Raw genomic sequence first — 15,305 nt, 5'->3', positions numbered from 1 at the left:
TGTGTACAGTAAGGATGGGACACTGTTGACCTCAACTGAGGAGGTAATCGGGCGGTGGAAGGAGCACTTTGAGGAACTTCTGAATCCGACCAATACGCCCTCTATGGTAGAGGCAGAGCTGGAAGCTGATGGAGGACCATCATCAATTACCCTGGTGGAAGTCACTGAGGTAGTCAAACAACTCCACAGTGGCAAAGCCCCGGGGGTTGATGAGATCCGCCCAGAAATGCTGAAGGCTCTGGGTGGGGAGGGGCTGTCTTGGATGACACGTCTCTTCAACACCGCGTGGAAGTCGGTGACAGTGCCTAAGGAGTGGCAGACCGGGGTGGTGGTTCCCCTTTTCAAAAAGGGGGACCAGAGAGTGTGTGCCAATTACAGGGGTATCACACTGCTCAGCCTCCCTGGTAAAGTCTACTCCAAGGTGCTGGAAAGGAGGGTTCGGCCGATAGTCGAACCTCAGATCGAAGAGGAACAATGCGGATTCCGTCCTGGCCGTGGAACAACGGACCAGCTTTTCACTCTCGCAAGGATCCTGGAGGGGGCCTGGGAGTATGCCCATCCAGTCTACATGTGTTTTGTGGACTTGGAGAAGGCATATGACCGGGTCCCCCGGGAGATACTGTGGGGGGTGCTGCGGGAGTATGGGGTGAGGGGGGCACTTCTCAGGGCCATCCAATCCCTGTACGCCCAAAGCGAGAGCTGTGTTCGGATCCTCGGCAATAAGTCGGACTCGTTTCCGGTGGGGGTTGGCCTCCGCCAGGGCTGCGCTTTGTCACCAATCCTGTTCGTGATATTCATGGACAGGATATCGAGGCGTAGTCGGGTGGAGGAGGGTTTGCAGATCGGTGTGCTGAGGATCTCATCGCTGCTTTTTGCAGATGATGTGGTCCTGTTGGCATCATCGGTCTGCGACCTCCAGCACTCACTGGATCGGTTCGCAGCCGAGTGTGACGCAGTCGGGATGAGAATCAGCACCTCTAAATCTGAGGCCATGGTTCTCAGCAGGAAACCGGTGGTTTGCCTACTCCGGGTAGGGAATGAGTCCTTACCCCAAGTGAAGGAGTTTAAGTATCTCGGGGTCTTGTTCGCGAGTGAGGGGACGATGGAACGTGAGATTGGTCGGAGAATCGGAGCAGCAGGGGCGGTATTGCATTCGCTTTACCGCACCGTTGTGACGAAAAGAGAGCTGAGCCGGAAGGCAAAGCTCTCGATCTACCGTTCAATCTTCGTTCCTACTCTCACCTATGGTCATGAGGGTTGGGTCATGACCGAAAGAACGAGGTCGCGGGTGCAAGCGGCCGAAATGGGTTTCCTCAGGAGGGTGGCTGGCGTCTCCCTTAGAGATAGGGTAAGAAGCTCAGTCATCCGTGAGGGACTCGGAGTAGAGTCCTTGCTCCTTTGCGTCGAAAGGAGCCAGTTGAGGTGGTTCGGGCATCTAGCAAGGATGCCTCCTGGGCGCCTCCCTTGGGAGGTGTTCCAGGCACGACCAGCTGGGAGGAGACCACGGGGAAGACCCAGGACTAGATGGAGAGATTATATCTCTACTCTGGCCTGGGAACGCCTCGGGATCCCCCAGTCAGAGCTGGTTAATGTGGCCCGGGAAAGGGAAGTTTGGGGTCCCCTGCTGGAGCTGTTGCCCCCGCGACCCGATCCCGGATAAGCGGTTGAAGATGGATGGATGGAAGATGGATGGATGGTTAATGTATTAATAATAATGTTAATAATGTTAATGTATTAATAATAATGTTAACAGTGTTTATGTATTAATAATAATGTTAATGTATTAATAATAATGTTAATAATGTTAATGTATTAATAATAATGTTAACAGTGTTTATGTATTAATAATAATGTTAACAGTGTTAATGTATTAATAATAATATTAATCATGTTAATGTATTAATAATAATGTTAATGTATTAATAATAATGTTAATAATGTTAATGTATTAATAATAATGTTAATGTATTAATAATAATGTTAACAGTGTTAATGTATTAATAATAATATTAATCATGTTAATGTATTAATAATAATGTTAACAGTGTTTATGTATTAATAATAATGTTAATAGTGTTAATGTATTAATAATAATATTAATCATGTTAATGTATTAATAATAATGTTAACAGTGTTTATGTATTAATAATAATATTAATCATGTTAATGTATTAATAATAATGTTAACAGTGTTAATGTATTAATAATAATGTTAATAGTGTTAATGTATTAATAATAATGTTAATCATGTTAATGTATTAATAATAATGTTAATAGTGTTAATGTATTAATAATAATGTTAATCATGTTAATGTATTAATAATAATGTTAATAGTGTTTATGTATTAATAATAATGTTAATAGTGTTTATGTATTAATAATAATGTTAACAGTGTTTATGTATTAATAATAATGTTAACAGTGTTAATGTATTAATAATAATATTAATAGTGTTAATGTATTAATAATAATATTAATCATGTTAATGTATTAATAATAATGTTAATAATGTTAATGTATTAATAATAATGTTAACAGTGTTAATGTATTAATAATAATATTAATCATGTTAATGTATTAATAATAATGTTAACAGTGTTTATGTATTAATAATAATGTTAATAATGTTAATGTATTAATAATAATGTTAACAGTGTTTATGTATTAATAATAATATTAATCATGTTTATGTATTAATAATAATGTTAATCATGTTAATGTATTAAAAATAATGTTAACAGTGTTTATGTATTAATAATAATGTTAATAGTGTTTATGTATTAATAATAATATTAATCATGTTAATGTATTAATAATAATGTTAATGTATTAATAATAATGTTAACAGTGTTTATGTATTAATAATAATGTTAATAGTGTTAATGTATTAATAATAATATTAATCATGTTTATGTATTAATAATAATGTTAATGTATTAATAATAATGTTAATAGTGTTAATGTATTAATAATAATATTAATAATGTTAATGTATTAATAATAATGTTAATAGTGTTTATGTATTAATAATAATATTAATCATGTTTATGTATTAATAATAATGTTAATCATGTTAATGTATTAATAATAATGTTAATAGTGTTTATGTATTAATAATAATATTAATCATGTTAATGTATTAATAATAATATTAATCATGTTAATGTATTAATAATAATGTTAATGTATTAATAATAATGTTAATAGTGTTAATGTATTAATAATAATATTAATCATGTTAATGTATTAATAATAATGTTAATAGTGTTAATGTATTAATAATAATATTAATCATGTTAATGTATTAATAATAATGTTAATAATGTTAATGTATTAATAATAATGTTAACAGTGTTTATGTATTAATAATAATGTTAACAGTGTTAATGTATTAATAATAATGTTAATAGTGTTAATGTATTAATAATAATGTTAATGTATTAATAATAATGTTAATAATGTTAATGTATTAATAATAATGTTAACAGTGTTTATGTATTAATAATAATGTTAACAGTGTTAATGTATTAATAATAATATTAATCATGTTAATGTATTAATAATAATGTTAACAGTGTTTATGTATTAATAATAATGTTAATAGTGTTAATGTATTAATAATAATATTAATCATGTTAATGTATTAATAATAATGTTAATGTATTAATAATAATGTTAATAATGTTAATGTATTAATAATAATGTTAATCATGTTAATGTATTAATAATAATATTAATCATGTTTATGTATTAATAATAATGTTAACAGTGTTTATGTATTAATAATAATGTTAACAGTGTTAATGTATTAATAATAATATTAATCATGTTAATGTATTAATAATAATGTTAACAGTGTTTATGTATTAATAATAATGTTAATAGTGTTAATGTATTAATAATAATATTAATCATGTTAATGTATTAATAATAATGTTAATGTATTAATAATAATGTTAATAATGTTAATGTATTAATAATAATGTTAATAGTGTTAATGTATTAATAATAATGTTAACAGTGTTAATGTATTAATAATAATGTTAACAGTGTTAATGTATTAATAATAATGTTAACAGTGTTTATGTATTAATAATAATGTTAATAGTGTTAATGTATTAATAATAATATTAATCATGTTAATGTATTAATAATAATGTTAATGTATTAATAATAATGTTAATAATGTTAATGTATTAATAATAATGTTAATAGTGTTAATGTATTAATAATAATGTTAATCATGTTAATGTATTAATAATAATATTAATCATGTTTATGTATTAATAATAATGTTAACAGTGTTTATGTTAATATTCATGTTTTAGTAATAATATTGAGGTTTGGATTAAACCATCACAGTGGGGGGGTCCCTCTGGACTATTGTGACGTCATTTCTGACTATTTGTAAAAAACAATCAATCAATCGATTAATGGAGAAAATAATGATCATAAGAATCCATAATGAAAACAATCATTAGTTAATAGTACTAAGAGTAAAGTCCTGCTGTTGAACAGCGTAGTATTAGTACTTCCTGTACCATCATGGCCTCGTGTACGCTGAGGTGAGGCAGCAGCATGTCGTCCTGCATGATGTAACAGGAAACCTTCCTGAAGGAGCGCAGGTCTCTGGAACGCCCGTTGATCAGGATCGTGCCCTTCATCCCCGTCTCCCTGGAGACACACATACATATATATATATATATATATACATGTTATATATATGTTATATATATACAGTATATATATATCATCAGAATCTCCCCCTTCATCCCCGTCTCCCTGGAGACAAACACACACATATATATATGTTATATATATGATATATGTTATATATATATATATATAGAGCAACGGGAGCAACAGGAGCAACAGGAGCAACAGGAGTAACAGGAGCAAGAGGAGCAAGAGGAGCAACAGGACGAGGAGCAACAGGAGCAACAGGAGTAACAGGAGCAACAGGAGTAACAGGAGCAACAGGAGCAACAGGAGCAACAGGAGCAACAGGAGTAACAGGAGCAACAGGAGTAACAGGAGCAACAGGAGTAACAGGAGCAACAGGAGCAACAGGAGCAACAGGAGTAACAGGAGCAACAGGAGTAACAGGAGCAACAGGAGCAACAGGAGCAACAGGAGTAACAGGAGCAACAGGAGCAACAGGAGCAACAGGAGCAACAGGAGCAACAGGAGCAACAGGAGCAACAGGAGCAACAGGAGCAACAGGACGAGGAGCAACAGGAGCAACAGGATTGCTGTTGGTAACGATCAGTAATGTTTGTCATTTTTCATTGCAGTCAGATTCAGATTCAACTCGATACGGAACATTTTTATGTCAGAAGTTTATGATGTATTTTTATTTGTTAACATCCTAAAGAGAGACGAGGTCTGTACATTAACCCGGGTTAGAGGTCCTACAGACATCGGTCGTACTTTATTTCAACTTTATTGTCCCGGTCCAATAAATGAATAATTAAATAAACACTGTGAGGAGCAGAGCATTCATTAAAACATTAATATTAATATTAACCAGCAGCGTATCAGACCCACCTGTACCCGGCCAGGATGTTCATCAGGGTGGACTTGCCGGCTCCGGAGGGCCCCATGATGGCCACCAGGTCGCCGCTGGTGAACCTCCCAGAGATCCCTCTGAGCAGAGTCTTGTAACCTGAGACGGAACACAAACAATCAGCCTGCAGGTTCCCAGCAGATCTCAGAACAGCTCTTTGTTCCCAGTTTCACTTCAGCTTACTGCACAGGTTTCTGTCTCTGGCTGGTTTCACCTGAATCTGACACCAACACACCTGAAACACCTGAAAACACCTGAAACACCTGAAAACACCTGAACACACCTGAACACACCCGAAAACACCTGAACACACCTGAACACACCCGAAAACACCTGAACACACCCGAAAACACCCGAAAACACCCGAACACACCAGAACACACCTGAAAACACATGAAACACCTGGACACACCCGAACACACCTGAAAACACCTGAAAACACCTAAAAATACCTGAAACACCTGAAAACACCTGAAACACCTGAAAACACCTGAACACACCCGAAAACACCTGAACACACCTGAACACACCCGAAAACACCTGAACACACCTGAACACACCCGAAAACACCTGAACACACCCGAAAACACCCGAAAACACCCGAACACACCAGAACACACCTGAAAACACATGAAACACCTGGACACACCCGAACACACCCGAAAACACCTGAACACACCCGAAAACACCTGAACACACCTGAACACACCCGAAAACACCTGAACACACCCGAACACACCCGAACACACCCGAAAACACCTGAAAACAACTGAACACACCTGAAAACACCTGAAAACACCCGAACACACTGGAAAAAACCTGAAACACCTGAACACACCTGAAAACACCTGAATCACCTGAAACACCTGAAAATACCTGAAACACCTGAAAATACCTGAAACACCTGAAAACACCTGAAACACCTGAAAATACCTGAACACACCTGAAACTCTCAGAGCCTCCTCCTGATAATCAGCTTCACATTATTGATCACTAGTTGTATCACCTCAGTCACAGATTGATTTCAGACTGTTTGGGGTTCAATTTTACAGTTTGGATTAAACCACATCTGAGTCTGTCTAGTAGAACATTAATACTATCATATTAATATCATATTCATAGTATTAACATGTAGAATATTAATAGTAGTATATTAATAGTATTTTGATGAGGTACATTAATAATATTATATTAGTAGTACATTAGTAGTATTTGCAGGTTTAGTGCAGTTTCTGTTGTCAGTATTGTATTTTCTCTCTGAGCTGATTCTAATCTGACCTGCTGCTATTTAGAGGAGAGATTAAGAGATTAGAGGCTGGAACACACACACACACCCTCCCATATATACTATATATATATATATATATGTATATATACATATATATATATACACACACACACACACATATATATATACATATACAGTATATATAGAGTATATATACATATATATATGTATATATATATGTATATATATACATATATATCATCTGAACTGATGACATCACAGTAAACCGATGACATCACAGCAAAGCGATGACATCACAGTAAACCAGGTGACATCACAGTAAAGCGATGACATCACAGTAAACTGATGACATCATAGTAAAGCGATGACATCACAGTAAAGCGATGACATCATACCTTTCTTCCTCCACCAGGGCCCCTCCCTGACGGAGTACGAGACGTCCTGGAACTCCATGTTGACCGCCGGTCGTCGTGGTAACGAGGAGAACCTCTGGGCCTCCGTCACGTTGTTGTCCACCTTCTTCAGCGGCGTCTGCTGGCCGCCCGCCGGCCGCTTGTTGACCACCTCGTCCATACAAACGCACACCGTCCGGGGGTCCAACATGAGGTCCGGGGGCCCGTTGGTGTTCTGAGGGAGTCAATCAGAGACGCCATGATGATGTCATCGATAGTATCTGTTACCTGTAAATCATCACAAACACCTCAGAGCATCCTGACCCTGACCCTGACCCTGACCCTGACCCTGACCCTGACCCTGACCCTGATCCTGATCCTGACCCTGACCCTGACCCTGACCCTGATCCTGACCCTGACCCTGACCCTGACCCTGATCCTGATCCTGATCCTGACCCTGACCCTGACCCTGACCCTGACCCTGATCCTGACCCTGACCCTGACCCTGATCCTGATCCTGACCCTGACCCTGACCCTGATCCTGACCCTGATCCTGATCCTGACCCTGACCCTGACCCTGACCCTGATCCTGACCCTGACCCTGATCCTGATCCTGACCCTGATCCTGACCCTGACCCTGACCCTGATCCTGATCCTGACCCTGACCCTGATCCTGATCCTGATCCTGATCCTGATCCTGACCCTGATCCTGACCCTGATCCTGACCCTGATCCTGACCCTGACCCTGATCCTGACCTTGACCAACCTTTCTTTGATCCTGACCCTGATCCTGATCCTGACCCTGACCCTGACCCTGATCCTGACCCTGACCCTGACCCTGATCCTGACCCTGATCCTGATCCTGACCCTGACCCTGACCCTGATCCTGATCCTGACCCTGACCCTGATCCTGATCCTGATCCTGATCCTGATCCTGACCCTGATCCTGACCCTGATCCTGACCCTGATCCTGACCTTGACCAACCTTTCTTTGATCCTGACCCTGATCCTGACCCTGACCCTGACCCTGACCCTGACCCTGACCCTGATCCTGACCCTGACCCTGACCCTGATCCTGACCCTGATCCTGACCCTGATCCTGACCTTGACCAACCTTTCTTTGATCCTGACCCTGATCCTGACCCTGACCCTGACCCTGACCCTGACCCTGACCCTGATCCTGATCCTGACCCTGACCCTGACCCTGATCCTGATCCTGATCCTGACCCTGATCCTGACCCTGATCCTGACCCTGATCCTGACCTTGACCAACCTTTCTTTGATCCTGACCCTGATCCTGACCCGAACATGGAGCAGGTTCTACCTTACAGGTGGTCTATAATGTTGGAGAACATGGAACAGGTTCTACTTTACAGGTGGTCTATAATGTTGGAGAACATGGAACAGGTTCTACCTTACAGGTGGTCTATAATGTTGGAGAACATGGAACAGGTTCTACCTTACAGGTGGTCTATAATGTTGGAGAACATGGAACAGGTTCTACTTTACAGGTGGTCTATAATGTTGGAGAACATGGAACAGGTTCTACTTTACAGGTGGTCTATAATGTTGGAGAACATGGAACAGGTTCTACTTTACAGGTGGTCTATAATGTTGGAGAACATGGAACAGGTTCTACTTTACAGGTGGTCTATAATGTTGGAGAACATGGAACAGGTTCTACTTTACAGGTGGTCTATAATGTTGGAGAACATGGAACAGGTTCTACTTTACAGGTGGTCTATAATGTTGGAGAACATGGAACAGGTTCTACTTTACAGGTGGTCTATAATGTTGGAGAACATGGAACAGGTTCTACTTTACAGGTGGTCTATAATGTTGGAGAACATGGAACAGGTTTGTGTGTTGTTATATTTTGTTGTTCTGTGTACTGAAACCGAAGCTAGAGGACCAACAGGAACCAGGGCCGAGGTCGTCCTATCGGACCCGACCGTCAGCAGATTATCTGTCAGCTGCTTCTCTGCTGTTGTGAATGTCGGCGTCCTCCTGCTTCCATACAGGGCACTAATCTGCCTCCATACAGGAGCAGCAGGAGGTCATTGTCGGACACACTGTGGGACACACTGTGAGACACACTGTGGGACACACTGAGACACACTGTGGGACACACTGAGACACACTGTGAGACACACTGTGGGACACACTGTGAGACAAACTGTGGGACACACTGTGGGACACACTGTGGGACACACTGTGAGACACACTGTGGGACACACTGTGAGACAAACTGTGGGACACACTGTGAGACACACTGTGGGACACACTGTGAGACAAACTGTGGGACACACTGTGGGACACACTGTGGGACACACTGTGGGACACACTGTGAGACACACTGTGGGACACACTGTGGGACAAACTGTGGGACACACTGTGGGACACACTGTGAGACACACTGTGGGACACACTGTGGGACACACTGTGAGACAAACTGTGGGACACACTGTGGGACACACTGTGAGACACACTGTGGGACACACTGTGGGACACACTGTGAGACAAACTGTGGGACACACTGTGGGACACACTGTGGGACACACTGTGGGACACACTGTGGGACACACTGTGAGACACACTGTGGGACACACTGTGGGACAAACTGTGGGACACACTGTGGGACACACTGTGAGACACACTGTGGGACACACTGAGACACACTGTGGGACACACTGTGGGACACACTGTGAGACAAACTGTGGGACACACTGTGGGACACACTGTGGGACACACTGTCTACACACACAAACACGCCAAGCACACGCCTCGTCTATATGACCCAAGCCTGATCTATATGGTCCAAATGTCCAATATGTTTCTAATACGTCTCCAATAAATGTCCAATATGTCTCCAATAAATGTCCAATATGTGTCCAATAAATGTCCAATATGTCTCCAGTAAATGTCCAATATGTCTCCAGTAAATGTCCAATATGTCTCCAGTAAATGTCCAATATGTCTCTAATAAATGTCCAATATGTCTCTAATAAATGTCCAATATGTGTCTAATAAATGTCCAATGTGTCTCCAATAAATGTCAAATGTGTCTCTAATAAATGTCCAATATGTCTCCAATAAATGTCCAATATGTCTCTAGTAAATGTCCAATATGTCTCTAATAAATGTCCAATATGTCTCCAGTAAATATCCAATGTGTCTCTAATAATTGTCCAATGTGTCTCCAATTAATGTCTAATATGTCTCCAATAAATGTCCAGTATGTCTCTAGAAAAAATGTCCAATATGTCTCCAAAACATGTCCAATATATCTCTAATAAATGTCCAATATGTCTCTGATAAATGTCCCCAGTAAATGTCCACCATGTCCCCAGTGTGTGTTGTCAGTACTCACCATGATGATGGAGTTGGTGACGGTGGGGTTGTGGACGGACCAGGCGGCCATCAGACAGGCCATGGCCGAGAGACAGCAACACTCCGACACTCTGCTCCCCCCACACCAGTCTGATCCCGATCAGAGAAACACAGCAGCCCTGTCTGCTGGCCCCGCCCACCGGGCTGCTGGTCCCGCCCATCGGACTGCTAACCCCGCCCACCGGGCTACTGGCCCCGCCCACTTGGCTACTGGCCCCGCCCATTTCACTTACTTTACTTACTAAGTAAAGAGAACTTTTACTTGTCAAAGAGTATTTCTACACTGTGGTATAAGTACTTCTTTACTGAAGTAAAAGATCAGACACCTTATCTATCTATCTATGGATAGATACAGTATATCCCTAATATTGACATACATATACAAATATGTATACTTATATATATACTGTATATATATATATATATATACACACACATATACAGTATATAGATTTAAATTTTGATGTTATGGAAACGTTTTTTTTATTATTTGTTTTTGTAGTTATTGATTTGTGACAGTTTTGTTTGTTTTCGTGTCATTTCACTTATTTTCTGATATTTATTATACAGTATTTGTCTTTTCTTGTTTTCTTGTTCATGTGTGATCTGAATTAGTTTTATTATTATTATTAATGCTGTTTTAGTGCAGAACAGTCAGGAAGACGACTGACACTTTGATCCAAATAAAGAATTAAGTCACAGTTTGAATATACAGTAACTACTAACTGCATTTAAAGCACACAGACCATCAGTGAACAGCTCCCCCTGCTGGATGAGCTGTGGTACTGCAGAATACCAGACCATCAGTGAACAGCTCCCCCTGCTGGATGAGCTGTGGTACTGCAGAATACCAGACCATCAGTGAACAGCTCCCCCTGCTGGATGAGCTGTGGTACTGCAGAATACCAGACCATCAGTGAACAGCTCCCCCTGCTGGATGAGCTGTGGTACTGCAGAATACCAGACCATCAGTGAACAGCTCCCCCTGCTGGATGAGCTGTGGTACTGCAGAATACCAGACCATCAGTGAACAGCTCCCCCTGCTGGATGAGCTGTGGTACTGCAGAATACCAGACCATCAGTGAACAGCTCCACCTGCTGGATGAGCTGTGGTACTACAGAATACCAGACCATCAGTGAACAGCTCCCCCTGCTGGATGCGCTGTGGTTAGTGATGTTACGTGCTGTGCCGAGGCTTCGGAGCGTGTGTCGAGTAATCCAGGAAGTTTCCTGCGATGCGCGTATCGGGGCTTGTATCGTTTTAGACCAATGACGTCATTGATGGCATCCAAAGCCTCGCTGCCCGGCCGTACCGCTGACTGGTTCATGAAGTGGTTCAGATCTTCACTGGTTAAACCAATGCCACTTTCCAGAAGTGACACAGAACACTAATATTACCCCTCCTGCAATTATTATATTATATTACACTACACTACAATACAATTACTGACCAAAGGATTGGTTTACACAGATAAGATGCATTACTCACTGACAGTTTATTATACATGTATGTTATATACTCATAATATACTTACTAAATAGACATTTTATTATATATTATATAGATATAAATTGATTACATGGTAATAGATTTTTTTTCATTGTTTATAGTCATTCCCAACAGCCTTTACTGGCGCAAAATACAGTATATCACAGATCTGTGCTCCCAGTAGACCACAACCAGCACGGCTCCCAGTAGACCTCAACCAGCACGGCTCCCAGTAGAGCACAACCAGCACGGCTCCCAGTAGAGCAGTTACACTTACACAACAAAAACTGACAAACTGACAATAACCTGATATTTTCAGGTGGATTTTCATTCATTCATTCATTCTCACTGTGCAATATCATTTTCCACTTGTGCAATTTAGTTAAGTCTGTTTATTGTCAATGCTGTATATACTGCTCCTATTTTTATACTTCCTATCTTTATACTTGGTTCATATTTTGTTACACTTTGTTTAGCTCTTTTTTTACTGTGTTAGCTGATGCATTTTGTTTTTTGCACTTTCCCCTTTGCTGCTGTACACTGCAAATGTCCCCACTGCGGGACTAATAAAGGAATATCTTATCTTATCTTATCACATGGTTCAGATCATATCTGCCTGTTTTACACTCTTTGACCACTAGGCGGTTTCGTGAGCACATGAAACCTCGAGCAATGAACCCTTTTCCGAACCAATTTGCTGGAAAGCTTCAAAGCTTCATGAGGCTTCATCTCGCCATCACTAGCTGTGGTACTACAGAATACCAGACCATCAGTGAACAGCTCCACCTGCTGGATGGCTGTGGTACTACAGAATACCAGACCATCAGTGAACAGCTCCCCCTGCTGGATGAGCTGTGGTACTACAGAATACCAGACCATCAGTGAACAGCTCTATCTGCTGGATGAGTTGTGGTACTACAGAATACCAGACCATCAGTGAACAGCTCCACCTGCTGGATGGCTGTGGTACTACAGAATACCAGACCATCAGTGTTTTGGTAACAATCTCCATCTTTAATAAGTTCAGACATGTTTCCACTGATGAGAATTACAGAGAAATAATAACAGGAATTAAATGAAACATTCAAAATCAAAGTTTGGTCGACATTCGGTCCACTTCCTGTTGAGTTTGTCCGTGAGGAGGAAACCACTGCGTCCGTGTTTACCTTCGTTAGCATTCACTGATTGATGCTAATAATGTTATGACCATTTAAACAGAATTAAACACTCGAGACCAAAAGAGAGCCGAGAAAGTGATGAAATAAAACCAGCAGACGACGGCGGCGACTTCCATCAGCTGAAAGAATAAAAGGAGGAATATTTAATAACTAAATGATGAATGTGTCAATAAACCCAGAGAGACAGAATCCGTCTCTCAGGACTCAAAGGACTGAATCTGATGAGGACGACCGCACGTCAACACACAGAAAGCTCACTTTTAAATTTTGGATCGAAGAAGCTTTCAGCCACAACGTGTGGTCTTCCTCTGTGGATGATGAAGGCCACACGATGCAGCTGAAAGCTCCGACCAAAATCAAGTTGTTTTTTGATATACAAGAGGTGATTTTGTAAACATTAACATTAACAGTGAGGGTTCGTGTCCACAGCGAGGGATCGCCTCTCTTCCCAGCGTTGGACGCTTGACGGGCTGCTTCTAGACTCCTGATTGGACGAACTCTTTCCCTCCGTGAGCTGCTGCTCCCAGCTTTGAAACCGGAACCAACATGGCGGCTCGTGTGGAAACTTCTCCTCTTATTTCATGTAAATAGTTCAGAGATGTGTTTCTGAAAACATCTTTGATGAATCTGTTTATTCTAGATCAACGGTTATTTTAAAGTTTCTAGGGAGTTTCCAGAGGCGACGAGTCGCGTCGGACGCCCCTGATTTACATAAAGTAGCCGAGACCTCAACTTTATGTAAATGAGGAGCGGCCAGCGTCTCTCGAATCGCGCCGCCACGCTACCAGAATGCATTGCTGCACGGCTGCTCACACAGACGATGAATGGGAAGGCGTGGAGAGGACGGAGGCTGAGGACACAAACCTTCAGATTTATACTGGATCTATATCTTGTACTACAGCTGACTCTCAAATCTCTGACGGTCCTTGAACGCAGCACCAGGTGCTGCGTTAACAGGGAACGATGAGGTCATCGTGACAAACAGAAACTAAACTTTGACTGTGATGGATTTTCTCTGCAGGTTAGAAATGAAACCAGAGATCACAAACAACCTAACGCGTTGACGCGTTGACGCGTTGACGCGTTGACGCGTTGACGTATTGATGTACTGACGTGTTATTTGGTCTTCTTGTCGGAGGCCAGCGTGTCGTGAAGTTTAGAGACACACTTCTCAAACTGGTCCATGGACAGCGTCCCGTTCTCGTCAAAGAACGCCGACACGGACTTCGTGAACTCGGCTTCCCGCGAGTTCCTCGACGTTCCATCAGAGAAGGAAACTCTGAGAGAGTACTGGTCATCGAACCTGAGACACACAACACACTGCGTTAACATGCTATACATATACATATACATATATATATATGAGTGCGTCATCAGAGTGCATGCTGGGTAAAAGGTTCAGACCGTTTGAGGGAGGAGGAGAGCTGCCACATGTGATCCGGATCCATCCCGGCCGGATCCTTCTGCAGCGACACCAGGAAGATGTTCTTCTCCTGGTAGGAGGTGTAGAGAGTCAGGATGCCCATCATGATGAAGTACGTGATGGAGGGGGGCGGTTAGGGACCACAACCACAACCTGAACATTACCAACAGAACTCCCAGACCCCCCAGTCCTCCCAGTCCTCCCAGTCCTCCCATACCCCCCAGTCCTCCCAGTCCTCCCAGACCCCCCAGTCCTCCCAGTCCTCCCAGTCCTCCCAGACCTCCCAGACCCCCCAGACCTCCCAGTCCTCCCAGTCCTCCCAGACCTCCCAGTCCTCCCAGACCTCCCAGTCCTCCCAGACCTCCCAGTCCTCCCAGTCCTCCCACACACAAACTGACCCACAGACCACATTATGAGCCGTTAATGAGCCCAGGTGGTCTCAGGTGGTCTCAGGTGGTCTCAGGTGGACTTCCTGTGTCCTGCCTGTTGAAGGATATGAGATGACGCAGCAGGCGAGGACCGGTCTGGACTCGGGGAAGGGGTGCAGGAAGTCCCAGACCAGAGCCAGCATGGCGAACAGACAGGAGACGGTGCAGATGAGCAGCCTGCCGTCCACCA

The 15,305-nt window shown here is 41.7% G+C and overlaps 2 protein-coding genes across 2 annotated transcripts in view; both read right to left on the bottom strand.

Annotated features, from left to right (window-relative positions):
• The window catches only part of abcg1 (ATP-binding cassette, sub-family G (WHITE), member 1), a 33,400-nt gene extending 22,666 nt beyond the window's left edge, over window positions 1–10,734 (bottom strand). The window contains exons 1-4 of the mRNA XM_074640864.1: window positions 10,578–10,734; window positions 7,211–7,442; window positions 5,548–5,665; window positions 4,542–4,674 (exon numbers count right to left, since the gene is read on the bottom strand). Coding sequence (XP_074496965.1) covers window positions 4,542–4,674; window positions 5,548–5,665; window positions 7,211–7,442; window positions 10,578–10,640 — 546 coding nt within the window. The 5' untranslated portion in view covers window positions 10,641–10,734. The remainder of the gene's footprint in view (window positions 1–4,541; window positions 4,675–5,547; window positions 5,666–7,210; window positions 7,443–10,577) is intronic.
• Window positions 10,735–13,079: 2,345 nt separating this feature from the next.
• spcs2 (signal peptidase complex subunit 2) overlaps window positions 13,080–15,305 on the bottom strand; it is a 6,598-nt gene continuing 4,372 nt past the window's right edge. Inside the window, exons 3-6 of the mRNA XM_074640863.1 lie at window positions 15,186–15,305; window positions 14,669–14,804; window positions 14,378–14,567; window positions 13,080–13,383 (exon numbers count right to left, since the gene is read on the bottom strand). The exon at window positions 15,186–15,305 is cut by the window's right edge and continues 40 nt beyond it. Coding sequence (XP_074496964.1) covers window positions 14,381–14,567; window positions 14,669–14,804; window positions 15,186–15,305 — 443 coding nt within the window. The 3' untranslated portion in view covers window positions 13,080–13,383; window positions 14,378–14,380. The remainder of the gene's footprint in view (window positions 13,384–14,377; window positions 14,568–14,668; window positions 14,805–15,185) is intronic.

This window comes from Sebastes fasciatus, chromosome 7 (genome assembly GCF_043250625.1).
Source record: "Sebastes fasciatus isolate fSebFas1 chromosome 7, fSebFas1.pri, whole genome shotgun sequence".
Lineage (NCBI taxonomy): Eukaryota > Metazoa > Chordata > Actinopteri > Perciformes > Sebastidae > Sebastes > Sebastes fasciatus.
The sequence above is the reverse complement of the archived record's forward strand: the minus strand, read 5'-3'. Positions and strand labels throughout refer to the sequence as shown.